General features: G+C 39.6%; 1 protein-coding gene across 1 annotated transcript in view; it reads right to left on the bottom strand.

Annotated features, from left to right (window-relative positions):
- PTPRR (protein tyrosine phosphatase receptor type R) overlaps positions 1-27,225 on the bottom strand; it is a 234,200-nt gene that overhangs the window by 109,209 nt on the left and 97,766 nt on the right. Inside the window, 1 exon segment of the mRNA XM_046013982.1 lies at positions 1,341-1,454. Coding sequence (XP_045869938.1) covers positions 1,341-1,454 — 114 coding nt within the window.

Below are 27,225 nucleotides of genomic sequence, written 5' to 3'. Positions count from 1 at the left end.
ATTGGGCAATATTGTGTTTCCTCTTCAATCGTACTGTGTTAAAAACTTTGATGGATTTTTTTTTTTTTCAGCTTATTTAGTCCCAAGAAATAGCTAGCTCACAGAAGAGAAGTTATTATGGAACCTGAAACAACTCACTCTCCACACACAGAAAAAATGAAGAGAGACAAAAGCTCTAAACCAAAATAAAAAGGAAATTCTTCTCTGTAGCTGAAAGTGCAGATACTGATGGAAGAGAAAGACGAGCTCAGGCAGGAGCGTCAGCAAGGAGAAGATACAGTGAGAGGTAAGTAAGATGGTCCTGGAGTCCCTTCTCAGAGGAACCTTGGGTTATCAGCTGTTTACAAGAAGAAAATCCTATGATTTGGATTTGCCAATCTTTGCCCTTTGCTCATATGTGCCAATGGGAGCAGGGAGTTGGGTGACATCAACCGTCCCAAACAGAGGGAAGGGGAAAGAAGTGATGTGAAGGATTGGCAGGTAGGTCTGAAGTGGGCTTTCTACAGAAGAGTCTTCCGTTTCACCTTGTCCCCACCCCAGATACTCAATCTAAGCGTTCTCGTGATTTTTCAGCATTATTCTTTTTTTTCTAGGGTTTTTTTTTAAAGATTTTCTTTTTTAAATTTTATTCATAAGAGACAGAGAGAGAGGCAGAGGCAGAGACAGAAGCAGGCTCCCCACTGAGTGGGGACCCCCCCCCCCCAATGTGGGAATCAACTCAGAACCCTGGGATCATGACCTGAGCCAAAGGCAGACACTTACCCGACTGAGCCACCCAGGAGCCCTGGCATTATCTATTCTTGCATTCCATTTGGGGTGCTGTCCTTAAGATTTGGTTCTTCTTTACTCTTTATTTGCCAATAAATTTGTCATCCTGACACACTTGAAGGGTTTTAATAGTTACTGTCTGGAGACAGTGTCTTCACTATGTAGAAGCTTTCACTCTTAGGAAGAATATTTTGGGAGTACTGTTGGGTTGGTGAGACAAGTATTTTCAGCTCCTCTAGTCACACCTATCAGGGTAGAGCTAGCCTTGAACTATGAGAGGGTTGACGAACTTTTCCTGGTAAGGGCCAGCCAGCAAATAGTATAGCTTTCAATTTAGCCAAAAATCCGTTCCAACTACTCAACTCTGCCATTGCAGCAGGAAAGCAGCCATAGACAATCTGGAAAAAAAAATGGGTGGGGCTTGTTCCAATAAAACTTTCCTTGCATAAACAGGTGGCATGCCAAATTTGGTTGATGGGCCATAGAACAATAGCACGGGCATTCTTTATTATGGAAGCCTACAATAAAAATCAAAGTCTGTGCTCTGGGAATGCAAAATGTTGGCATCTTACAACGAGGCGGTTGATGTGCACTTGCTGGGGTAAGATTCCTAGAGCTGCGGCCACTCCCTGGCGGAATATCTGAAGCAAGGTTATGTTCAGCCTGCTTACGTCCATTTGCAGTGTCTGAAAAATAAAGAAAAGAAAAAGAAATCAAAATGACAGTCAATCTGTCATTCAAGGAATTCAGTTCCTGACCAATGACTAATGACAATTTCTGTGACTGATAAATTCACACTCATGGTGTTTTATGGCATTTTTAGGGGAGATAAAGTTATAGGGACAAGTTACCTGAAGTTTTAAATGAGGTTAGTGAAAAAAATGGTGCAATTTGTCTAGTCATAATAAATAATGCAAAGGCATAATCAGTTCCCAAGGAATTTCACTGAAATGCGTGTTGGGCTTTAGTTTCAGTCCAGATGACAGAATGGGATATACGGCCAACTACATTTCAGTAATCCAAGCCTTAGGACATCTTTAATTTGTGTTCACACACAGTCACATGCTGTGTAAGTTTTGTAATGCCAGACTTGGCGGTTTCCCCATACAGTCATCCGTTGCCAGGACAAGGCAAAAGAAGAAGGTCTAAAAATGCATTTTCAAACTCTGGTGAAGAAGCCCATGGTACCGATAATTTGGTCTAAGGTAAACAGTTGTTATTCAATTGTTGGGGCACACACTCTTGATTTTCAGGTTATTTTGGAAAAAAGAACTAAATCCTTAAAAATTCCCAAAACACAAGTCAAGTTACAAAATTAATAACACAGCCTTTATTTAAGCCATGGGTGCTGTTACTACATTTAAAGCATGAAGTCGCTAACTATGTATTTTCAAAAATGCACCATAATCATTTGAGCTAGATATTCTGCCCAAGACGGGGAAACCAAATCTTTATGCATTTCTTGTATCTCATTATGCTTACTTTGCTAACTTGACCATAGTTGGTTATCAATGACTGTTGGATGGTTGCAATAGCATCTATTCTATGAAGTAAAGCACACTTCTAAGTGACACTTCTCTGATAAAGAGATTGGCTTACAAGCATAATCTCCTGTGATACTAAAACCCTCAGAGGATCTTTTCACGGTTTGTTGTAAAAGAAGAATGGAACTTCTTTTGAGAATGTATTTTTTTTTTTTTAAGGAAACAATACAGCTTCTATACATAGAGTTAGCACAAAAGAAGTGATTGGAAACTGGACCAAATGCTCAATGCTACAGGAATCAAAGAGAGTTGGGAGGTCAAGGAGGTGAATGGTTCCCTGTCAAAATGGCAGACGCAGCTCCAGACTGCTTTATTACTTTAGGATCTTTTAATGGTTGCTTTGGGTCAGGGGCCATAGAGGTTGGCTATGTTGGGAAGCTGGAACTGGACTGCTTGCAAACAGCGGAGATCCAGAAATCGACACAACCATTTAAAAATTTGAGCCAACAGCCTAATGATTACGTACAACTTGCTTCTGGAGAGGGGGAAAGGAGAATTACATTGGGGGTAGGTAGAAAAACTACATCAACACCATCAGTGATACTTTTTTTATTAAACAAAACCATAAAATAGGACATAATTGTCTGCTATATTATTCTCTGTACTTATCTATAGACTAAAGTTCTTTCCAATAAAAAACATAACTTAATAGGGGCACCTGGGTGGCTCAGTGGGTTAAAGCCTCTGCCTTCAGCTCAGGTCATGATCCCAGGGTCCTGGGATCGAGCCCCACATCGGGCTCTCTGTTCCGTGGGGAGCCTGCTTTCTCCTCTCTCTCTGCCTGCTTGTGATCTCTGTCTGTCAAATAAATAAATAAAATCTTTAAAAAAAAACACATAACTTAATATCAAAAGTAAGACTTGAGCTCAACCCTGAAGGTTGAGTTGGATTTGGAAATGTGGTAATGAGGAAAACACTGAACTTTCAAGCATGCTTTATGTTCTATGGGAAGACGCTTAATGGAAAATCCAAGAGGTAAGAAAAACTCAGTCCACCTGGTGGTTTTGAGAAACAGAGGTTTCCTTTTGTCCAACAGCTTCCTTTTGGTTCTGCAAGGCAGCAGAAACCGTCTACAGATAATGGGATACACTTCTCCCCTTTTGCAAGACCAAAGATGGGTTCCTCGGTTCCTGCAAATGCTGATTAGGAACCACTGACTCCTGGCTCACCCCCAGTGTTTGTCAGGCAGGGTGAGCAGGCAGGCACTGCTCCTGATCCCCAGGGGCGAGATTTGGAGCCAACAGTCGACGCTGGGAACTGAGAGTCAAGGTGTTGTATACACACTTGAGAACTCAATTCCCAGGGCCATGATTAGCTCAAAGCTTGTAACTGTGGAAACAGTATTAAAGTCTAAGTTCCTCAGATTAATATGGCAAATGGAAGTGAAATGGGAAATCAAGATTAAAAATCACTCAAAATTGCAACGTTCTAAGAAGGCAAAAGCTGTGCATTTGAAAAAGAAATGTAGACTACCTAGCTAAAGTGCAGAAGTGACTTGAAATAATTAGCTTAAAAATTGCAATCATTGGCTCATTGCATCAAAACATTGGAATCATTTGCCTCAGTTCTCTGCTTGCCTGAGAAAAGTTGGTATTTATTTCTGACTATTCCCTATAAAATGGTGATGCTAAAATGAAGTACAAACAAGTAAATATATACATGAGGGTCTAACATGGGCCAGACATTCAAATGAGTGCAACGGAGGAAAAGCAAAGGATCTTAGACAAAATAACAATTTTATTTCAGAGAAAATCAAAGTATATGAATTCCTGTATCTAGAGGATATATGTTCTCACCTTCCTTCTGGGTAGATGATAGAGACGCACAGCTTCTTTTCATTCTATTATGTGAAATCACAACAACTGTGATAAATACAAATTTCCATGGCATAACAGCAGTGTCACAACTTCAAAGTTACCACATAGTAATGCAAAATATATTTTAGTCTGAATTCTAAACCCATTTTGTCATTTGTATTATTTAACACACAAATGATTTCAGCTTTTAATTTCAAGAAACTCAAATGCTCTTTCCAAATGTAAATCCTAAGCCATTTCACAGTAGTAAAGAATGCAAATAAAGTTATTATCCAAAAAACAATTGTGTTTTTGATGATTACAAATATATACACAGAAAAAAGTGGAACATATTAAAAAATTCAAAGATTTCAAACTCCATCTGTATTTAAATTTATTGGGCTTTCCCTTGTTAAGAGATTCCTGAGTCAATTCTCTTTATCTGGAGCCTAGGTTCTCCCCTCTGCCCCCCCCACCCCACCTTTACCCCCCCGGCAACCCTACAACCCCACAGAAAGAAATACTGCTTTGTAATAAGACCTTCTTTTTTTTGTCACTAGATTGTCCGTTAAAGTCAATGATGCCTATGAACGATAGATATAAATCAGTCCAGTAGAATTGATTAAATCTAGCCACCATTATTATGTTTAAATTATACGTATGTGATTGGCTTTTAGCAATTTATTTTTAAAGAACAATTGGATTATCTTTGCCTGGGAGGGTGGCAGGTTTCCAAATGTTGTACTTGTCTTGATATAATGCAGCCTGGCCTGCCATCTGATCAACCCCAGTAAGTCAGGACCACACCCAGTAGCCCCATTTGGATGGGGAAGGTCAAATGGCCATCTGTCTTACTGGAGAGATGCCTTAAGAGGAATCCACCCTATCTCTAACTTTTTGTGCTTATTGCTCCCTAGGATCTCTATCTCCACATTATTAGCAAGGAGCCTCCTCATTTTGTCTAGAGGTTAGCTTGTCAAGTGACAATGGCTAACCTGATGTTTCTGTCTGAACTCTCAAAGAAGTCTCCACCTTTAAAGTCAAAAAGCTTCATCAGGACATTTCCTTGGGTTGATAGTTCCTGCAGCAAGCTGTGCCCTTGAAGTCTACAGATTCCAAATTCTCTGCTTTCTCCTATTCTACACTGGAATGATTTCTCTTCTACATATTTTTTGGTGCATCTTCAAGGACAACAATTATGCAGTTATCTAGTTTTTGTCTTTGTCTCTAACCTCTTTATTTTGTGTACTTATTTTCTCTTACCACGTACGTGTCTTTATTCAATTGAAACTTTCTCGGGCCTATGTCTTCAGCAGAATCTGTTCTACTTCTTTTGTTTCTAATGTGGTTTTGATATCTGTAATGTACGTTTTATTGTTGTCTTCTTGTACCTTCTGAGTTCTGCCAGCCCACTCTTTGTGACAAGATACGTTCTCTCTTCACTGCTTCAGACAAGAAGTGACACAAAACTTCTCTCAGTCTTTTGTATCCATTTTTAAATCGATTTTTACCAAAGAGTTCAGCTTCTCTTTCCCTCTTAAAATACTCCCAACTTTCTGGGGCGCCTGGGTGACTCGGTGGGTTAAAGCCTCTGCCTTCTGCTCTGGTCATGATCCCGGGGTCCTGGGACTGAGCCCCACATCAGGCTCTCTGCTCAGCAGGGAGCCTGCTTCCCCCTCTTTCTCTGCCTTGCCTGCCTCTCTGCCTACTTGTGGTCTCTGTCTATCAAATAAATAAATAAAATCTTAAAAAAAAAATACTCCCAACTTTCTATTACATTAGAGTTAAATTCCATTAGGGCCTCTAAGGCCCTACTTTATCTGGCTCCTGTTCTTTCAGAGCCTCATCTCATATCCCTGCCTCAAGCCACTCCATCCTTTCTCCAGTTCCTCAGACAAGCTGTTCTCATTTTTACCTCATGGCATTGGCATCTGCCTGCCCCCTGGAGAGCTGTTTGACATCACTGTATGCGGGTTCCTTCTGGTCCTGCAGCTTCCAGTTAAAATGCCATCCCTCAGGGAGGCCTTCCCCACCCGGGCACTCCCTATCACAACCCTAGAAGGGTTCTGGGGATATAGCAGATGGTTGGTATTGAAAAAATCTTTTGTGGAATGAAGGAATTCGTGAATCATCATAAGCAACACTGTGTTGTTACTGAAGGAATCTGAGTTCCACAGTAGGCATAGAAAGGGTTACAAAACCAGGACATCACTCTTGAGAAGATTACATTTGGTTAAACAGTTCACCTGAAGTGCGTACTCATTCACAATGACACAGATTCGATTTAACACGATTTATATTTCATTCGTAATTAATAGGTCTCTGATAGTTTGACCACTCCACCATGCAGGAGGGAGAAAAATGAGTTTCTTTCTTCTTTTTTTTTTTTAAGATTATTTATTTATTTATTTATGGAAGAGAGAGAGTGGGTGCTGGGGAGGAGCAGAGGGAGAGGGACAAGCAGACTCCCTGCTGAGCACCAAGCCCAGTGCAGGGCTTGATCTCCAGGACCCCGAGATCATGACCTGAGTCGCAACCAAGAGTTGGATGCTTAACCGACTGAGCCACCCAGGAGCCCTCATCTTATCAACTTTCTGAAGCTTGCTTCTAATAGGCAAAATCAATATAATTTTTCAGAATTGTGTGCTATATTGGTTGTAAATGGAATTCAAACTTAATCAGTGTTAGTGTCTATTTCTTGTGGCTAATTTGAGAGTTTAAAGTTTATCTTTCTAATGATAAAAATTAAATATACTCATGATAGAAGGTTTAGAAAATACAAAGAATTAGAAAAAGAAGTAAATATTCCCTATAATGGTTTATCCCATTACCCTGAAATAAAAATTGTGGTGTTTTTAGTGTTAGCTTTTTTCTGATACATAAGTAATATAATATAATATAATATAATATAATATAATATAATATAATATAAATGTACATATTAGATATACCCATATGTATCATACAAATTTTTATCCATTTTAATCTGATCTCTCTATAACTGTCACATTTCTATGGCTTTCTTCTTCCCCTGATGTTAGGAGGAAACACGTATTCCCCAACCCTGATGCTTTATTCTTTGTGGTGGCAGTTCAAATACAGTAATATCCCTGAATTCCTCCCCTCCACAGTTTCCCCAGGGGAGGGGAAGTGGCTTGTGTAATTGGTGCATTTGGAATGAGACACTGGGGCATGTGGGCTCTATGCTTTCCTTCTGGGGTCTGCTTGTCTGTAAAGAGCATAACATCTGGTCTTCTCTTTGCAAGTGGTAAAGCAAGTTATAAAGCCTCTGTCCCTTTTGAGAAGGCCACAGTTGGTTGGTATTCCTGTGACTAGTGAGTAAATTTGCCTAAGAGGGAGAGGCAGTTTATGGAAGTATATTGTTATCGTGCTCCTAAGTCTTATCTCCAGCAGTCCAGTTAACAGTAAAGTTACATTTTTATCTTGACATGCTGCTTCCTCTGTCTTTCTCAGGAAGGGAGAAGGATGCCATTTTTCAGTGTCCTTAACACCAACACAGGACACTACAAAGTCAAATATTACATACTCCTCCACCGGCCCCGACCCCCGAAAAAGGCAAAAGGCTCTAAAACCTTCCTTGTTGGTTATCTTGATTTCAGTAAGGCTATCTACAGAGAAGCGTCAGACGAAAATCAAGAATATGGTGTTAATGGAAGTCAGGAGTGGAGTTCCAAAAGTGGCTTGTCAACATTGCCAGATGCTGTGGGAGATTAAGAAAAATGTGGACCAATAAAAGGCTGTTGGATTTGTTGATGAAGAGTATTTGGTGGGCTTCAAGTAGTGGTTCTCAAAATGTGGTCCACGGTGAATTAGGAGGCTAAATGAGTATTTGTTGGAACTCATTTAAAAGTACAGGGCTAAGGGACGCCTGGGTGGCTCAGTGGGTTAAGCCTCTGCCTTTGGCTCAGGTCATGATCCTAAGGTCCTGGGATCCAGCCCTGCATCCGGCTCTCTGCTCAGCCGGAAGCCTGCTGTCCCTTCTCACTCTGCCTGCCTCTGCCTACTTGTCATCTCTCTCTCTGTCAAATAAATAAATAAATAATCTTTTTTTAAAAAAAAATTTTATTTATTTATTTGACAGACAGAGGTCACAAGTAGGCAGAGAGGCAGGCAGAGAGAGAGGAGGAAGCAGCTCCCCGCTGAGCAGAGAGCCCGATGTGGGGCTCGATCCCAGAACCCTGAGATCATGACCTGAGCTGAAGGCAGAGGCTTAACCCACTGAGCCACCCAGGTGCCCCAATAAATAAAAAATCTTAAAAAAAAAAAAAAGTACACGACTGGGGTTGCCTGGGTGGTTCAGTCAGTTTAACGTCTGCCTTTGGGTCAGGTCATGATCCTGCGGTCCTAGGATTGAGCCCCTCATTGGGCTCCCTGTTTAGCAGAGAGTCTGTGTCTCCCTCTGCCCCTCCCTCTGCATGTGTGCTCTCTCTCAAATAAGTAAAATCTGTGTAGAAATATGGGTGCATGACGTGCAATTCCACAGACGTTCATTTATTCCGAAGGATCATTTAACTTGAGTTTTAAGGGTTAGTAAACACTGATACTCGTAAACTAAAATCAGCATGTTCTCAGTGTATACTGAGTATTTAGGGGGTCAAGGAGTGAGTATATTCTGAAGAAAAAAGCAGAAGACTAGGACCAGTTTTTGTTGAGAACAAAAGGAGAAAGATGGAATGGTTCATAGACAAAGCCTTTTTTTCCCCTCCAGATGGCAAGAACTTTGAACTTTGTACCACCACAGCACCTCAGATGACTTAATCTTGCTTCCTAAGACCCTACACTGGGATGAGCTACCCCCTTCACACATGAAATGACAATACTAGAGTTTTGGTCAGAGAAATGTTTTGAGATACTCTGAAAACCACAGCAACACCAGCTTCCTGAGTTTCTGGCATCCTTGCTGTGCTGAAGCTCTGGGTGGCCACAGCAACTGATGAGCCCGTCAAGGGAAAGATTCATAAAGGAGTTAAATGTGTATTGGTAGGGAGTGAGAAAAAGTACAGTAATTGCATGTTTAGAAACGTAAGACCTTGCGGCAAAGGGAAATACGTAGGAGCTTCTTGAATTATGAGCTCACACATTTAAAAGTTCTGGCCTGCTCTGTTTGCTAATCACTAGCAAGACTGAACACGACTTAAAATAAATGTGCTTGTGTGTTTGGAAGTTGCAGGTAGGTGAGTAAGTACCAAATAAGAAAACTCTGCAACACTAAAATATAATAGTTAAGAGTATGGGTCAAGGAGTAAGACAGACTTGGATTTAATCCTGGGCCTTGGTCAAATGATTACTTCTCTCTGAGCCTCCGTTTCTTTATCTGCCAAATGGGATGCTACCCACATCCCTTCATGGGGCTTCTAAGGATTACATTAGTTATTAGACAAAAAACAGCCAAAACTAACAGATAAAAGGTACTCCATAAATTTGGTTTAAAGATATGGATTTGCTATATATGAGCATGAAGCCCCATTAATTAAATGAATTGCTTCTCTGGATATTCAGGACAAGGGGAAATTGAATAGCCACCTTGTTGATCAAATGAAGGTTATTTATTTCCTGAAACAGTAATACTATCAACACACTAAGAAGTGGCCTGATTGGATTTCCAGTGTTTACTTCCACTGATTGTTTCAGCTATCACGGAGCTTTAGCCAAAGTCCATCAGGAAATCTGCTCAGAAGAAAAAGCAATGGTCAAAACAATTTGGCTTTTCTAAAGCGATATAGTTTTTGGAGAGAATGTACATATTCGAGGTTTAATGTTCAAATGGCACATTTTAGGACAGATTCCTTGATTTTAGAATGTCTGCTTCCATGTTCTGCCTACCTCACCCTTGCAAACCATGGCTACGTGAGCAGTCAACCCAAATCCCAAATCATACGGAAGGCTCTTTAGAGATGTTGAATTAAATTATATTATATTTTTATGGATATAGAATTTATATTCATCATCCTTTTCTTTTTTCTGTCTATTACAAATTAAATATTAATATGGAAACAGTCAAATTAAGTGATTTAGATTAGAAGGCTTTATCCTACTAATTTAAAAAGCTTTTTATAACCTAGTTTTTTCTTCATTTCATTAATCTGTCTCCTCTATTTTAATATTACCTCTTAATTAGTGTTCCTTTTCGTATTCCCTAATAACATTCTTGTTGGAAAAAAAAGAAGTAACTCTCTTTTGCCTTGGAAGCGTCCTAAAATTTAACAGTTCAGAAATTTTATACACTGCTTTGAAGACTTTAAATTCTATATAATTTGGAGTAACCCCCCCCATCCTTATAATAAGCTATTTTTTTAAGTCATGAGCTGGTAAAAGTCTTGACTTTTCCACGTACAAATTCACTGGAGGAGATAAGGCTTCCATATATTATACATGAACACTCTACTTTTATGATATCATTCCTATACCTTGTGAAATTGTGTCTATTTGTACTTATAAAAATATTTTTTATAAAAGTTACAAACATCTATGGATGAAATAGAAGAAAACAGAGGTTTAATACAAAGCTCTTTAGAGACCAGAGAAAATCACGATTTAACCACAGATATTATCCTGGGTACAGTAAACAAACATAATAGCAAGTTACTTGCTTTCAACAGAATTTTCAAGTCTCATTGTTACATGTCCAAGTCAACAGAAATTGCCACATTCATCTCCCCTGATTATGTTTTCTATCTTGCATCAAATGCTACTTCTCCATTATTCTCGTTCTTGTGTGCTTGTTCAGTGCCCACCTCCCCCCCCACCAAGGTAATGTTACTTCCCCTCCCTTCCTTCCCCATTTCTCCTGCTGGAGACAGAACACAGAAGCCAAAAAGCTTGAGTACTTGAGTCGAAAATGGCTGGAATTGGGGCCAGGCAGAAACCCTGTATGGACAAAAGCCTGGCACTCAGGCGCACGATTCCTGCAAAATGAGGTCAGACAAATTCAGGTTTCCACATGCCGCCCCGCCATGAGTACAAAACTGTAATCACAGCCATGACCGCAGTACTCCTGCCGCTTTTCCAGAAGGACAGGGGAGACATCCGGCCACTCTATCCAGTAAGGACCGAGACCAAACTTCTAAGTAGCATTTAGGGACGCTGCGAAATAGATGTGCAAGGGTGAAATAATAATCCCCCAAGCTGTTTGTTCGCTAGTCAGCAACTGATAATGTCCCAAGCCATCCAACATATAAATGTTACTTTAAAAAAAAGGAAGAAATCAGCAATCCTCACAGGCCACCGTGGGTGCTTTATTCCCAATGTGGGTAAAATAGGGAGATGGCGCCCTCTGATTCTTACACACTTATATTCAATCAACAGGAATATATTCTTTGTGGACTCTCGAGTTTTCCCACGAAGACGCTGGAACAGAGAGACCCCATGGGCTTTGAAGTGTCGATCTGATCACAAGGGTGGTTTGGAGGCTAATGACCACGGAAGGGTGCTATAAATTGTCTTTTATTTCCATTCCCCCCACGAAGTGGTTTGTGTTTCACTTCAATGACTACAATAGGATTCTGTGTTTTGCTCTTCTGGTGAACTACATAATTCTCCAAGAAACATGGTAAAATGAAATGAGGTTTACGGGCATGTGTTTTTGAGATGCAAATAGAAACTCTATGATTTAGTGTCCTTTCAACTTTTATTCTCAGTAATCTTGACACTTCTGTCACAGTAGGAATTAACAATTTTCTGCATAACTAAAAATGAATAAAGACAGAACATGGGATACATTTTAGTCAATGTTCTTGTGGTTTTTTCACGAGAAGAAGGCAAAATAATAAAAGGCATACAATTTTCCACAATGTGTTATTTTAGTTTTTAGCATCCCGAGAACCATCTCATTTCTAGAAAAGAAAGATTCTGAGTGAGGCTGTCTGTGGCATAACTTGGAGGCACAGCATGACCTAGCCAATTTCATCAGTCATCTCTTCCTAGCATTTCCTGTAATAGTCTTGTTTATCGTTTTGTTTTCTTTTTCTTTAAGCATGATTGGAGCCATGCTATTTATTAGGATTGCTATATCTGGTCTAATGATTAAATTGTTAAATAGGATTGCATGGATTGATCAGAAAAACAAAGGAGACTGTATATAAGTTATTTCTCCCGCTGCAGCTAAATATAGAAATGGCTAATTTCATACAACACAACCCAGTCCCAATTATCACCTGAGTAATCCATGCTAGCAATTTGTTTTAAAGATTTTATTTATTTATTTGACAGACAGAGATCACAAGCAGGCAGAGAGAGGGGGGGGGGAAGCAGGCTCCCCGCTGAGCAGAGAGCCTGACTCGGGGCTCGATCCCGGGACCCTGGGACCATGGCCTGAGCCAGGCAGAGGCTTTAACCCACTGAGCCACCCAGGTGCCCCTCCATGCTAGCAATTTAAGAAATAAACTTAAGATTGTGGAAGCTGGGGGCACCTGGGTGGCTCAGTGGGTTAAAGCCTGTGCCTTCGGCTCAGGTCATGATCTTGGGGTGCCGGATTGAGCCCGGCATCAGGCTCTCTGCTCAGTGGGGAGCCTGCTTCCCCCTCTCTGCCTACTTGTGATCTCTCTCTGTGTCAAATAAATAAATAAAATCTTTAAAAAAAAAGATTGTGGAATCTGTCGGTGAAGATATTTAGGTATATAAAATTAAGAAGCCACATTTTCCTTAAGACTTTAAATTCTACTAAATGACAGATTTAAACACATTAGTCCTCCTCACATTAAAGTGTACCTATGCACTAGACATTAAAAGAAAAGCCTTAACAACTTTTGTTTCTCTTTGGTCTAAAATCTTGCTTCTAAATCCTAGATCCTGCTTTGAAATTATTGTCAAGCCATCATTTGGCATTATTATCTGCTCATATTTCACACAGGAGACACACTAAAAGAAAATCTGACAACCCTATATTTCATGGGAAATAGAGACTGACTTTTTGAATGAAATAATATATTTGGGCCATCTTGATGACTGTTTTCTGCAATATTGAATCAGACAGGAAGTTAGACCAATTTTATTATTAAGATGAATTAAAACACCAGATGCACTATTTTTGACTTTGTTATTCATCACCACAGACTGCAGATAAAATCAGAATTATCCATAACTTTGTACCAACACCAGAACCACTATATTATTTTTAAACACTCAAACTAAATTCTAAATGCAACGCTTATGTTTTGAAATAGACTTAAGTGAACTAAATATTGTGTGAGGTTTTTCACCTGAAGACAGCACTGTACAGATAAACTCGTGAATTCAGACATAATTCTTAATGAGAGCCATAATTCTTATGAGGACAGTCAAGCTTTAATAATAAGGTTCTTGGTTTACTGGTGGAAAACAACAAAGCTGAGGTCCCCAGTTGGGAATTAGGCCTGGGAGGTCTCATGTCACTAACTTTCATTCATTGGTCCCCACATCCGATTATAATGGAAGATACTGACTAGTCTTTTAGTGAAGTCTGCATGCAAAGGCAGGGTCCCCAAGATGCAGTTATAATTTTTAAAAAAGTCTAGATTTAGTGACTTAGTCTACTTAACCTTTTTCTCTTTCTAGTGACCATAAATGCAAGCTAGGTCATCTTTTCCCCGTCAGTTGAGAACTACATGAAACACAACCAAGAAAATATCCACTCAGTGTCTTTCATATGTTTTTCCGTTCTGTCCCAGTGGATATATTTGTATTCTGTTCTCTTTAGGATGGATACAAATTTTACAAGAAACTTCTGACGGTTGTGGTAGACTCTCTACTATTTAGAGATGTTGAGTCATTGCACGGCATTTTCTTTTCGTTTCCAACTTTGAGGCTAAGGATATTTCCCTAGATATCACACAGATTCTCTGCTGACTCACTCCTATACAGCCACACGAACAGATAGAGGCAGAAATCTCAATATTTACCCTCCTAACCTACACCATTAATGTCACGAAAGATTCACTTACCTGTTTGGAAACTGACTGGGTGTTGTGATGAGTTCGACTTCCATTTGTGCTGTCTGTGTTCTTTCCTCACCATAGCAAGCTGGACTAATGATCAAGATTTCTAAGCTTGTGTGTTGAGATGAAGCCTCATCTCACCACCTGGAGGTAACTGCCTGGTACTATTTCTAGAGTCATTGCTGATCCCAGGTCTACTGTAGCAGCCTGTGCCCTCCCAAGAGACATCCCAGGTGCTTGCTGTTTCGACAGTTTACGAGAATTGAAATTCATGGGGATTTTTTTTACAGTGATGCACAAAACTCTAAGAGGAGAACTTTGTGGACTATAGACAAGGTGTGTTGCATGAAGGATTCTCATTTTTTCTGTCTTTTAAAAATGAGATGTTTACAAGGTGTTTTCGTGAGAAAGTTTTTCTACAAGTCTGCTATTTCCTCCAAAATTTTCCTCCTCTGTGGTAGGGACTTTATAGATCTTCTTTCAACACTCATCACAACTTAGAAAGCAGGGATTATTATTAATCCTTTTACCAATGGGGAATTTAAAGTGATTTAAGTAAAGCCCAAATAATGAATCTGGCACTCAAATACAGGTTGGTCTGACTGTAATTGGTGATTTTTTTTCCACTTCACCATATGCACACCGTTATGACTTACCACAGAGGAATTTCAAATAAATGGCTGTTGTAATTACTATTAATAATGAAATATTTGGTCCAAAAAATGGGAGGAAGTAAAGATAATTAAGACATGATCTCTGTCTTTAAGGAGCGATCAGTCTGTTAGAATAAGGGGAGTTGAAATGTTGTAGGGATTTCATGAACTATGGCCTCACGATACATGGCGTAGTTAGCAGGGTTGTAATAAAACTTAATCATTTATACATTACTGGTGGGATGGTAAGTAGATTTTTTAAAGAATAGCCCACTGTCAAGAGTCTTAAAAAAAGTTCATGATCTTTGATCTAGTAATCCCCCCATGCATATTTATCTTAAGGAAGTGGTTTCAATGAATTAAAAATAAATAGACGCAATTTCTTTGAAACATTACATAAAAAGTCAGGAGCTGCTTAAATGAACATCAGTGCAAAGTGGGTAAGTTCGTTATGGTGCATCAACAGGAGGTTGGTTAGTTGTGTAATTCTCTCCCCCTTTCCTGCATCCTTAGTCGACCCTCTCTAGTGGGTCTTTCTAATCTGCCTTCAAATGTGCTGTGATATTTCTCATATTACAGGCCAAACAAACCAGAAGATCTCCTTGGCTGGCCATCATCCCTTTTCCTTACTCTCCTCTCAAACAAAGGTCTCAAGAGTTGTCGTATTCGTTGTTTCCAGTTCCTCACTCCACCTGCCAGTCTCTCTGTATCAGCTCCTGTTAACGCTAAACCGTCATCGCTACATCCAGGGGTCAAGTCTCAGTCTTCGTGCGTGACTCTCAGCAGCCTTTGCCACAGATGATTCCTTCTTTCTCCCTTGATACTTTCCTTACCAGGCTTCCTTTCCAGGAGGCCACGTCTTCTGTTTTGCCTCTCATTCGGCAGTCACTCCTTTCCCAATCTTCCTGACTTCACTGCGTTGAAGGGTTATGTGCTCAGTTCTTCATCCCTTCCTTTTTCTTAAACTGCAGTCTCTAATTAATTTGGACCTCACTCTCAGAGGACTTGTATATCCAGTTGCGAACTTGACATGCCCACTTGGATGATGGTAGCGTAAACCCTGACAGTTGTTGTTGTTTTTGTTTTTTGTTTTTTGGGTTTTTTTTTGGTAATACAAGTGTCTGACTTGAGCTGTGATTGCCAATGCATCCATTTCAAAAAGGCACCCACTTCCAAGGCGGCAAACTCCAAAAAGCACATTGCCAGCCACACCACTAGAAAAAGAACAGGGCTGCCTCCCCTTTACTGAGACTCCTTTTGTCGGAGAGATCTTGGATTGATTTCAACCACTGACCATCTGGGCCACTTGCTTTTTCTCTTCCCATTCGTAAGTTTTAAATTTGTCAATAAAGAGTAAGTCATGGAACCCTGGACCCCCCACCCTACCCCTACCCACAAAGGCAGAACTCTAGGCCCACGCTCTTTTTCTCTCTCCCCATAAGCTTGCTGTGTGGTCCCAGTTGTGCTGTACAATTTCCAGGTCCTATAAGTAATAAATTTTTATTTTTTCAAACTTTCCTGATGGTTGTCATTATAGGGCATCTTGGATTCATAACAAGGATCACAAGGGCCAGTTCAACCACAACCTTGGTTATTGACAGACTAAGACCAGCACAATGACTAACTGGATCTTTTCTACCCTGAACTCATGATTCCTACCCTACTTCCACCACAGATCTGTTCCTCCTTTAATTTTCTTCCTCTCCATAACTGACAACTTCAATCTTCTGTGTGCTTGGGTTAAAAAACCAGGCATCATTTTTGCTTCCTTTCTTTCTCCCATGACCCACAACAGCTGGCAAATCCAATCAGCTCTACCTTTGAACAATACCCAGAAGACCATTTCTCATGACCTCCACCATTACTACCCTAACTCCCATCACTTGCACTTGCATTATGACAACAGCCTCCTAACTGGGCTCTCTGCTTCCACTCTACCCTCTGTAGTTTGTCTTCTGCACAAAGCCAGATTAATTTTTTAAGCCATAAATTAGATCATGTCAGTACTTTCCTAGAAAACCCTCCAAAGGCCCCGCTTGATCTCCCTAACAGCATCCTCTCTTCATCCCTTCCCCCCATTCCAGCCTCAGTCTTCCACCTTCTCCCCGCTCATTTCACCCCTTCCATTCTGGTCTCCTTGCTGCTTTTCAAACACAACAAGCTCCCAGTGACCTAGGGCCTTTGTATGTACTGTCTTACTGTTAGGAACACTCTCCCTGACATATACGCAGGGCTCACACTCTCATTTCACTCAGATGTCTCCTCGAACACTACCTTTTCAGAGATGTCTTCCTTAACCAGACGGTTTTAAAATATCACCTTTCCTGTCACTGTCTGCCTCCTGACCCTGCTTTATTTATTTGTTTTTCCTCAGCACTTTCCCTCATAGATGTACAATATTCTCTCCTTATTAGAAGGCATTATTTAAGAAAGTAGGGATGCTGGCTATTTTGCTTCCTGATGATTCACAGAATCTAGACAATGCCTGGCTTACATTAGAAGCTCAATATCTTTTGAATGAACACAAGACTAAAACAAGTGCATAATATTCAGTGAAATAAGCATAATGCCAAGTTGTATACTTTATAACTTTATAAATATGTTAAAATCTGTAAAAGGATACAAAGACATTAAAATAATGGTGAGCAATGGTATTTGAATAAAATGTTACATTGTTGGACTAGTTTCCAAGATTTTGAAAATTTAAAATCACTGTGTCTGGGAAATGGTATCAGTTGACAGTTACAAAGAATGCAGTTATGCTTTTTTTTGAGAAATGACGAGGTTCAACCACCTATTTCAGAGAAAAGTAACCATAGTGATTTCAGAGCTGATACCACTCATGGACATTTGAACATTCTCTCCCATATAGCACACCAGTTAAGTGCAGCAATTTGGAGTCAGACGGTCTAGATCTGAAGCCTAGTTATTCCACTTAATAGCTAGATGACATTGGGCTAGTTATTTAATCACTATCAAGGTCAGTGTTTTTTTAAGACTTTTTTTTTTTTTTTAGAGCAGTTCTAGGTTCTCAGAAAAATTGAGTAGAAGGTGTAGAGGCTTCCTATATGTCTCCTGCCTCCACACAGGCTAATCTACCCCACTATCAACATCCTCCACTGGGCCAGTATACTTGTTACAATTGATGAAACTATATGGACACGTCTTAATCACCGAACTTCATAGTGTACATGAGGGTTCACTTTTGGTGTTGCCCATTCTACAGGTTTGGGCAAATGTATAAGATATTTCACTGCTCTGAAAATTCTCTGTGCTCCATCCATTCATCCCTTCCTTTTCCCTAAACCCCTGGCCATCACTGATCTTTTTACTGTCTCCATAGTTTTGCCTTCTCCAGAATGCCATATAGTTGCAGTCATAGGGTATGTAGTCTTCTCCGACTGGCTTCTTTCACTTGGTAATAAGAACTTAAGTTTCCTCCATGTCTTTTCATGGCTTTTTCTCGTTTCTTTTTAGCCCTAAATAATATTCCGTTGTCTGGAATTACCACAATTTATTTATCTGTTCCCCTACTAAAAGGATATCTACATTGCCTCCAAGTTTGGGCAGTTATGAATAAAGCTGCTATAAACACCAACGTGTAGATTTTCATGTGCAAGGTCATTTTTTGGTACCTTCCTTGGAGGGTTGTTGTGGGGTTTGAGATAGAGTTTCTAAAATTCTTAGCACATTGCCTGGAACATAGTATGCACCCAATAAATGTCACCACGGATTTTTTTCTTTTTTCTTAGCCTGGCCAGATAGTTTTTCCCTATTTCACAGATAAGGAAACTGAAATCCAAAAACCTTAAAGGACAACAAGTAAGTAGCAAAATCAGGGCTCATAACCAGGCCTTCTTATTCTAAATCCAATTGTCCTTTTAAGTCATGTGGCCATTCTGCAGAAGGCAAGCAAAGACTAGACTCATTCTGCTTAGTATGGAAAATGCTGCTTTGTCTCTTGGTGAACTTTACTGTCATTTTATTTAAATTACGAATTTATACTGAATTTTATACATATAGCAACTTGTATAATATATCCCAAGGTAATTACATTTCTTTACTAATGAGCTATTAATCAATGTTTAAAGGGATGAAGAAGATGAGGATGGCTAGTTTAATCAGATATATTGTCTCTAGATCACCTCATAAGCACTAGATGAAAATTCTGGAATCAAACATGGAATTTTAGGAATCCACATGTAACCACATTATTGAAAAACCTTTTGTAAAGGTGTCTGTTGAGAAACTTAAGATGCCCAAAATATAGAAGTAACATGAGAATGACCATGCCTTGCAATAACAGTGTGTCCACCTGGAGATTCAGGAAATCTGGCATAACTAGAACACCTATGACCTAGAAATAACTATGTTTCTGTTTCCATGAGAGACTAAGAGCTTCTTGGAAAGAAAACCGTGCAAGGGAAATTGAAGATTAGGTCTCAAAAGAGGGATTTAACGACAATGGACTCAGTGAAATGAAAGAGGAGGTCTAAACTCATACCAGAACTCTGGAAAAGTTGAGTCCAATACAAAACAAATCAAAACAAAACATCATTTTGGGCACAGGAACAACCAAGGACCACACAGGAAGGGTGGAAAGAGGTCAGGAAAGGGATTCCCTTTCTCTGGCCATGTACGGAGCCAGAGCTTCGGCCCACGGAGGGCTCAGTCAGCTAATCAGTGTGCCCAGGGCCTCAATGAGGAGACTCAGCAGCAGTCAGTGAACAGTGTCCTCGGTGCATGTATCAATGAATGGCACCAGCATCAGTGCTGGAAGCTTCCTACGGACACAGGCAGGTATCAGCATGACCGACAACTATGGCAACTTCGAGACACAGGAGACCCCAGAACAGGTGACTCCAGGGAGCAAGGACAGAAGACTTTCCACTCCTGTGTGTCTTGCAAAACAAAAAGAACTATGCAAATAAGAAAGCCAACATCTTCTAGAAATTCTCAGCAAATATCAGGGTGGGAAAATTGAAGAAGGCTTAAGATCTGGTTACTAGCCGGTGCTGGTATATGGGGAGGTGGGCAGCAGGGAGACTGCCAGTAATCTCTGTTACAATGAAGTCTTACGACCACACTGGTATGGCTAGGGCAATATGGTGTTTTTTTTTTTTAACTTTAGGGCCACCACATACTCCAGTATGCTATTCTCTTTGTCACTTTTCTTTACTTTTTTTTTTTTTAAAGATTTTATTTATTTATTTGACAGACAGAGATCACAAGTAGGCAGAGAGGCAGGGGGTGGGGGCAAGGCAGGCACCCCGCTGAGCACAGAGCCCGATGCGGGGCTTGATCCCAGGACCCTGGGATCAGGACCTGAGCCGAAGGCAGAGGCTCCAACCCACTGAGCCACCCAGGTGCCCCTCTTTGTCACTTTTCAATTGCTTTGCTTTTTGTTATCATTCAGGTCTCAGTTTAAATGACCCTTCCATGGGGGTTCTTTTATGACACACGCCCCATTTGTGATTTAAATTTAATTACATTTCTTATTCTCTAAGCTGAAATTCACTCTAAAGTTGGCAACTATTTGTATCACTCAGAATCTCAAGAAAGTTCAAATAAATAATCAAAATGTTGGGATAGCTTCAGAACAGAAATAATAAGAACTGAGATCAATCTTTAATAATTTCCTAACAAGCTACAAATAAAAATTTCACAGTAAGTCCAGAATGAAATAACAGAAAATTTCATTCACTGAATGTGTGAGAATAAATTCACATTTGTTATTAACTCATCAGAATTCTATGGAGTATATTACTTTTCAATTTTGAATTACCATATAATAAAAATGCAGCAGCATTCATTATTCATATAACCATTACAGTGTATATATCATTTCTATCATATTACATTAACCTAGAGAAATATATGAGAACCACAAAATTTATTACTCCCTTGACTCCAAATGCAATGATCAAGTTTCATTATTTATTAACATCAGTGGAATCATTCTTGATGGAAAAAGAAAAAAAATCTTAAATATTTCTGGTAGGCAAAAGTATTTTATTTATTTATTTATTTATTTATTTATTAAATTAATTAATTTATTTTTATTTGCTTATTTACAGCATAACAGTGTTCATTGTTTTGGCATCACACCCAGTGCTCCATGCAGTATGTGCCCTCCCTATTACCCACCACCTGGTTCCTCAACCTCCCACCCCACCCCACCCCCTCCCGCCGCCCCTTCATAACCCTCTGGTTATTTATTTATTTTTAAAGATTTTATTTATTTATTTGACAGACAGAGAGCACAAGTAGGCAGCGCAGCAGGCAGAGAGGGGAAAGCAGGCTCCCTTCTGAGCAGAGAGCCTGATGTGGGGTTCGATCCCAGGACCCTGAGATCATGACCTGGGCCAAAGGCAGACACTTAACCCGCTGATCCACCCACGCACCCCAGGCAAAAGTATTTTTTTGATATGCTTTTTTTACAGTATTCAATTTTTGAATACTGAAGACTGTCATACATTTTGAGGAAGACAATCGCTAAGTAACAAATCTTTAAAAACATATTATTGAGTCCTCTATGCTCAAAATGCATTTATTAGATATTTATTTATTTATTTATATTTGAGAGAGAGTATGAGAGAGGGGGAGGAACAGAGGGAGAGGGACAAGCAGACTCCGTGTTGAGCATAGAGCCCGATGTAGGGCTCTATCCCGTGACCATGGGATTATGACCTGAGCCGAAAGCAAGGGTCTGATGCTTAACTGACTGAGCCACCCAGGGGCCCCAAAATGTATTTATAAGATACTTAATAACAGATAATCTATCTTCCATTTCATCTAAACATCCTAAGATAGGCACAAAAAAGTGAGTTTATGTGAATCTCACCAGAGTATACAGGCATTTTTTACATTACCCCTTCCCTAACCTTGTAAACACTGACAGTGAATTAGATCTTACCAAGTGCCAATATGCATCTTTAAGTTCAAATAGATGAATGACTTGTAAATAGGGGTTTTGGTTTATTATAATCAATAATTTTATTAGCTCTGAATTGTGAAAACTAAGGAAAATTTCATGCATATCAATAAATTATTAGACTCTTGCTATGAATCTGAAAAAAAATTACCAAGATAAAAAACAGCATTTGAGAATGTACATTGTTAGGTGATCACAGAAACCACCAAATAAACTAAAAACTAAATTAAATGCCACATAGAGTCTGTCTTCACATTAAAAAAAAAAATCAAGCATGATTTTAAAAAGATGTAACTAAGTTGTCTGATCAGGATCACAGAATGCATTATAAAATAAGCATTAACTACTCAAGGAGTATGAGTAAGTCATGACCCTCTCTTTGCTCTTCGCTCTTTCCTTGGGCCTGCTGCTTGTTTGTTTCCATGGCTTGCAATGGAGGTTTACTTGATTCACTCAGCAAATATTTACTGAACTTCTAATATATGCCAAATACTGTATACACTGGGCATACAATGGTTATGAAGTCATCATCTCTGCCCTTCAGTCTTTTCCTGTTTTATAAAAGGCAAATCTCTCCACTTGTGCTCCCATCCTTCGACACAGTCTCAAGAGTTTTCTTCCTCTTCTGTCTTCCACCTCAAGAGTTCCTTCCTGGGGCACCTGGGTGGCTCATTTTGTTGGTGGGGTGTCTGCCTACAGCTCAGGTCATGATCTTAGGGTCCTGGGATTGAGCCCCATATCACTCCCTGCTTAGCAGGGAGCCTGCTTCTCCCTTTCCCACTCCCCCTGATTTTCCACTCACTCTTTTTCTCTTTCTCTCCATCAAATAAATAAATAAAGTCTAAAAAAAAAAAAAAAAGGAGCTCCTTCCTCACTATTAAATTATTCCTACAAGTATGTAAATATGTATAAGCCATCTTGAAAATCAGACCTTCATGGAGTTCCCATCTCTCTCTACCGATGGCCCATGTCTTTGTTCCCCGTCTCATGAAATATTTTCAAGCAAATCCTCTATAGTCTCTGCTTAATCCTTATCTCTATTTCACTCTTCAGCCACTCTCATTTGACACGGACTCAGTCTTGTCCAGCTCACCAATGACCTCCAAGGGCCAGGTCCAACAGACACATGCATATCCTCACCTCATTCTCAGCCCCTACTTGGCACAGTTGACTACATTTTCCTTCCTGAAACTTTCTACTCTTAGCTTCTGTGGCATCACATTCTCCCACATTTTCTCCAGCTTCTGTGATGCTCCTTCTCACTTCCATTGCTGACTCTTCTTTGGTCCATCTTCTAAATGCTGGTGGGATTTAGGGCCTCTTCCTAGACATTTTCTATTTTTAATCTATCTCTAAGGAAATATTTATTAAGTACCAGGCTTTACACATTCTTTGCAGGCTGATACTTCTCAAATGTCTACCTCCAGCCAGTCTTTCCCCTGAGTCCCATATAGACTCATGAGTCTAAGTGCTACCTGATATCTCCAAGGGGATGTCTAAAAGGAATCTCAAATTTAATATGTTCAAACTTGAGATTCTGATTATTCTTAAATCTTTATTCTTCTAAGTTTCTCATTTTAGTAAATTGAACTACAAATCATCCAACTGTAAAAGATAACAACCTGAGAAGCACTTGTGAATCCTTCCTCCTCCTCATCTACCCTCATCTACCAGCTTACTGCCTATCAGAGGTGCAGAGGAAACACGATGGCCCTACTGGAATGTGCTGCTTCACTGAACAACTGAAGACTGCAGGGGACATGGCACACATGATGGTTTGGCTGTTTTGCCTAAACCTAACAGAGAGTAGTCAGGTCAGAACAGCTGGGTGTATGATCTGGACCCTGCCTACCTCTCCTAATTGGTCTGAACCATTTTTTCCCCTTGCCCCTTACATTTCAGACATGCTGTTCTCCTTTCTGTGCTGTGGTGGTAGAGCTTGATGGTGAAATCCCTGAGCACTTACAGAATGAGATACCATATCAGAGAGAGACAGGAGACCAGTTGACACCCCTGACCATGGGAAGGGCAGAAAGGGATGGGGCTAAGGGGATGAAAAAGGAAAAAACACAAAATTTTGTAACAATTAATCATAAAAGTTAATGCTTAGGTAGCACTCACTGTACTCCCATCCACTCTAAGAGCTTATTACCCTTAATACATTGACCTGATTAATCTTTGCAATGAACTCATGAGATACGTACAATTATTATCCTCATTTACTAAAGAGATAACTGAGGCTCAAAAATATTAATGACTTTTTCAACATCACATTATCTATTAAACATGAACATTATGCTCCTACACACACAAACACACACTCACACACACAGGACTCATTAACATGGAGAAGATCGTATTTAAATCAGTTTGAAAGGAACTACTGTGGCAACTATATGTGGCAAAGAGAGTTGAATGAAAACATAATATAGTAATATAATATACATCATCAAATATAAAAATTCAGGTTATGATCCTGAATCTCCCACTAGTTGTATGAGTTGGGCACTTGCACCCCTGGAATACAGCTTTCTTAGCTCCAAATGGATACAGTTGGATTCTACAATGTTAAGACCCGTTGTGATAATTAATTTTATGTGTCAATTTGATAGGGCCACGAGTTGTCCAGATATTTGATTGAACAGTATTCTGGATATGTCTGTGATTGTGTTTCTGGATGAATTAGCATTTGAATTGGTTGACAGAGTAAAGCAGACTGTCTTCCCGAATGTGGGTGGGCCTTATCCAACAACCTGTTGAAAGTCTGAGTAGAACACAAAGGCTGTGGAAGAAAGAATTTCCTGTCTCTGCTTATCTATCTTCAAAAGCTCTTCTGCTTTAGGACTTGGACTTGGGCTGAAACTTAACACCTATTGGTTCTCCTGGTTCTCAGGCCATTGCACTTATACTGGAACTATATTATTGGCTTTTCTGGATCTCCAGCTCACCCATCACAGATCTTAGAATTCCCTAGTCATCATAACTATGTGAGCCAATTCCTCATAATAAAATATATATATATATATACACACACACACACATATATATAAAATCAATATATATACTAAAATGTATATAATATATATTATATATAATAAATAATATATAAATATATATAATAAAATATATATATTCCCTAATGGTTCTGTTTCTCTAGAGAACTCAGATTAATGCACCCATTTAATTATACTGACAATCTATAAGAGGTTTTTCAAATATATTAGGATTGAATTCTTTCTCCCACAAGCTGCTTGTAGTTGTAGAAAGTTTCGGTTTCCATCCTGTAGACGTAAGGGTAAAAGCAGATGGCGTGAGGGTGTGGCAGAGTAGACAGTGGTTACCAAACTGAGAGAATATTTATTGGAAATCTACAAGAGTCAGTTTGTCTTTTGCCTGCACTGTTGAACAGAATGTTTGCACTATCAAAATAGTTGTCACCCTCTACTTTAGCTCCTTTGTCTGACAGCGAAGAAAAAGTATTAGGTTAAATGGAGTTCTCACTGAAAAGAAATAAGTGATGATACTAAAATAATCATCAATTTATTCACAAAATATAAGCAACATCAGCTTTAAAAAGCTGTCCTTGCAAACATAATTTGTTAAATTAATATGATTTTATAAAAAGTAATATATCCACAAATGTCCTTTCATGTTTCATAAAATACTGTTTTATTTGGTCCATTAGGCAATGCTGAGCAAATCATATTGGGAAGAGCTGTGCAGAAGAAGTCATATTTTGTGAGAATTTAATCAGTAGTAATTATGGGGACTAAGTATATGATACAACAGTTGAAATGGCCTTTCATATTAATGGCAATGATGGGGCAGTAAATTTGCAATTAGTTCCAAATGCTCTGTTATAATTTTTGCAAACACCTGTTAGAAATTAAGAAAAAAAGACATGTTAATGGTGGGATCTTAGAAACTGTTGTTTTATCTCTCTCAGTTTACAGTGGTATTTACTAACCCAAAGGAAGGCAGCTTCCCACATGAGGTCATATAACTACGGGAGGACCTGAGGCTAGACCCAGGTTTTCAGATTTCCATGGCAGGCATCTTTGCTTACAATATTTATAACTAGTGTCTACATTTTGAGATCCAGCATTCAGTATATGATTCTGTGAGAACATAAATAAGTAACTGCTTTCAGCATTGAGTAAAATTTTTCCTAATATAGTACTTTGGAAATTTCTTACTTCAAAAGAGAATTAGGCCTGAAATGGCAATATGAGTGTAACTTTTGGTCTACACATGTCAGAATGACCTACTTCAACTCATGAGAATGAATGAGTGGGTGGATTATTGCCATGTAGATTTGCTTTATATTACAAGTCTACATGGTACACAAACCTAATTTAATAAGGCTAAGTTGTTAATTTTGTCTTCAAAACCAAAATTTAGAAATAATATCTATCATATTTTATCAAAGTAATTTTTTGATTTGCGGTCATGCTGTATCAAAACATGTCAAGTTTTGTTACTGAAGCATTTGCTGTCTGCCTATATGCCAATGGTCATATTAAGTTGCTGTGTTGTCCCTAGAATCCCTACAACACTCCTGCAAATTTTGTCAGATCAACCCCTCTTCACAGTCAATGGCATCCCAGGGGCCTGTTCTGGGCATGAAGAGTTAGTGGCTTTCAATCACAGAGATTGCCAGGTCAATCACAAGTTCATGCTCAGCTGAACACTAAATTTAAATGGAAACATCGAGAAGGAGCAATATATGAATTCAAGTATACAGAGACCAACACTCACCTCACAAACAGGGAAGCTTGAAGCTTGTGGTAAGCAGACTTACAGGAGACGCACAGGGCCACTGGATAAGAATTTTTTATACAGTTCCTATGGACTCTAATGTGGGAATTCTGGGGTCACACTAAGAAGACAATGTCCATAAAGAAACAGAATGAGATCAGGCAGAAGCAAAGTAAGGAAAAGAAAGTGTCCGAGTAAAGAGAGATTTTTCTGTCATTCTCTATCACTTATCATGTAAGGGCCTATTTAGCCAGAGCAATTTCATCTCGGTTGAACAGCCATTTTGTTGTTTATGCAGTGAAACTTAAACTGACCCTGCCCCTCCCCCACCAGGGGACTTACTTAAAAGCAAATCCAGGAAACTAGTAAAATATGGTAGACCAGTCCCAGGCAACAGAGCCCAAATACAAGGGTGGGTCAGGCCAGGTGGAGACATCCAATCAGGGGAGCACGCATACTGTCTCCCTAGCTACCAAGGAGTGTGGGCCCTGCCTTTTGGGCACCAATTCTGACCAAGGTGATAGGCTAGTTCAAATATCTACTGTAGGGTAAATTGTAATCCAATTGGCCACCCGTGTGTGACCTAGCATGACTATGCAACTTTCTCTGTGTGTTACAATCTCATTGGCCACCTGTGTGTGGCCAGGCTGAACCACATGGCCTTTGCCCTTTAAAAATTAGTCTGTAAGGCAGGAGGGGCGCCCTCTCTGTAAGAGGCAGCCCTGACCCGTGGGTTTGATTCTAGATGCTTGGCATGAAATAAAGCTTTGCTTGACCTTTGCTTTGTATCAGTCTCGATCCTTTGATCATGGACCTATCAATCAGAAGACAGAACAGTTT

The sequence above is a fragment of the Meles meles genome, chromosome 7 (assembly GCF_922984935.1).
Source record: "Meles meles chromosome 7, mMelMel3.1 paternal haplotype, whole genome shotgun sequence".
NCBI classification, from domain to species: Eukaryota; Metazoa; Chordata; class Mammalia; order Carnivora; family Mustelidae; genus Meles; species Meles meles.
The sequence above is the reverse complement of the archived record's forward strand: the minus strand, read 5'-3'. Positions and strand labels throughout refer to the sequence as shown.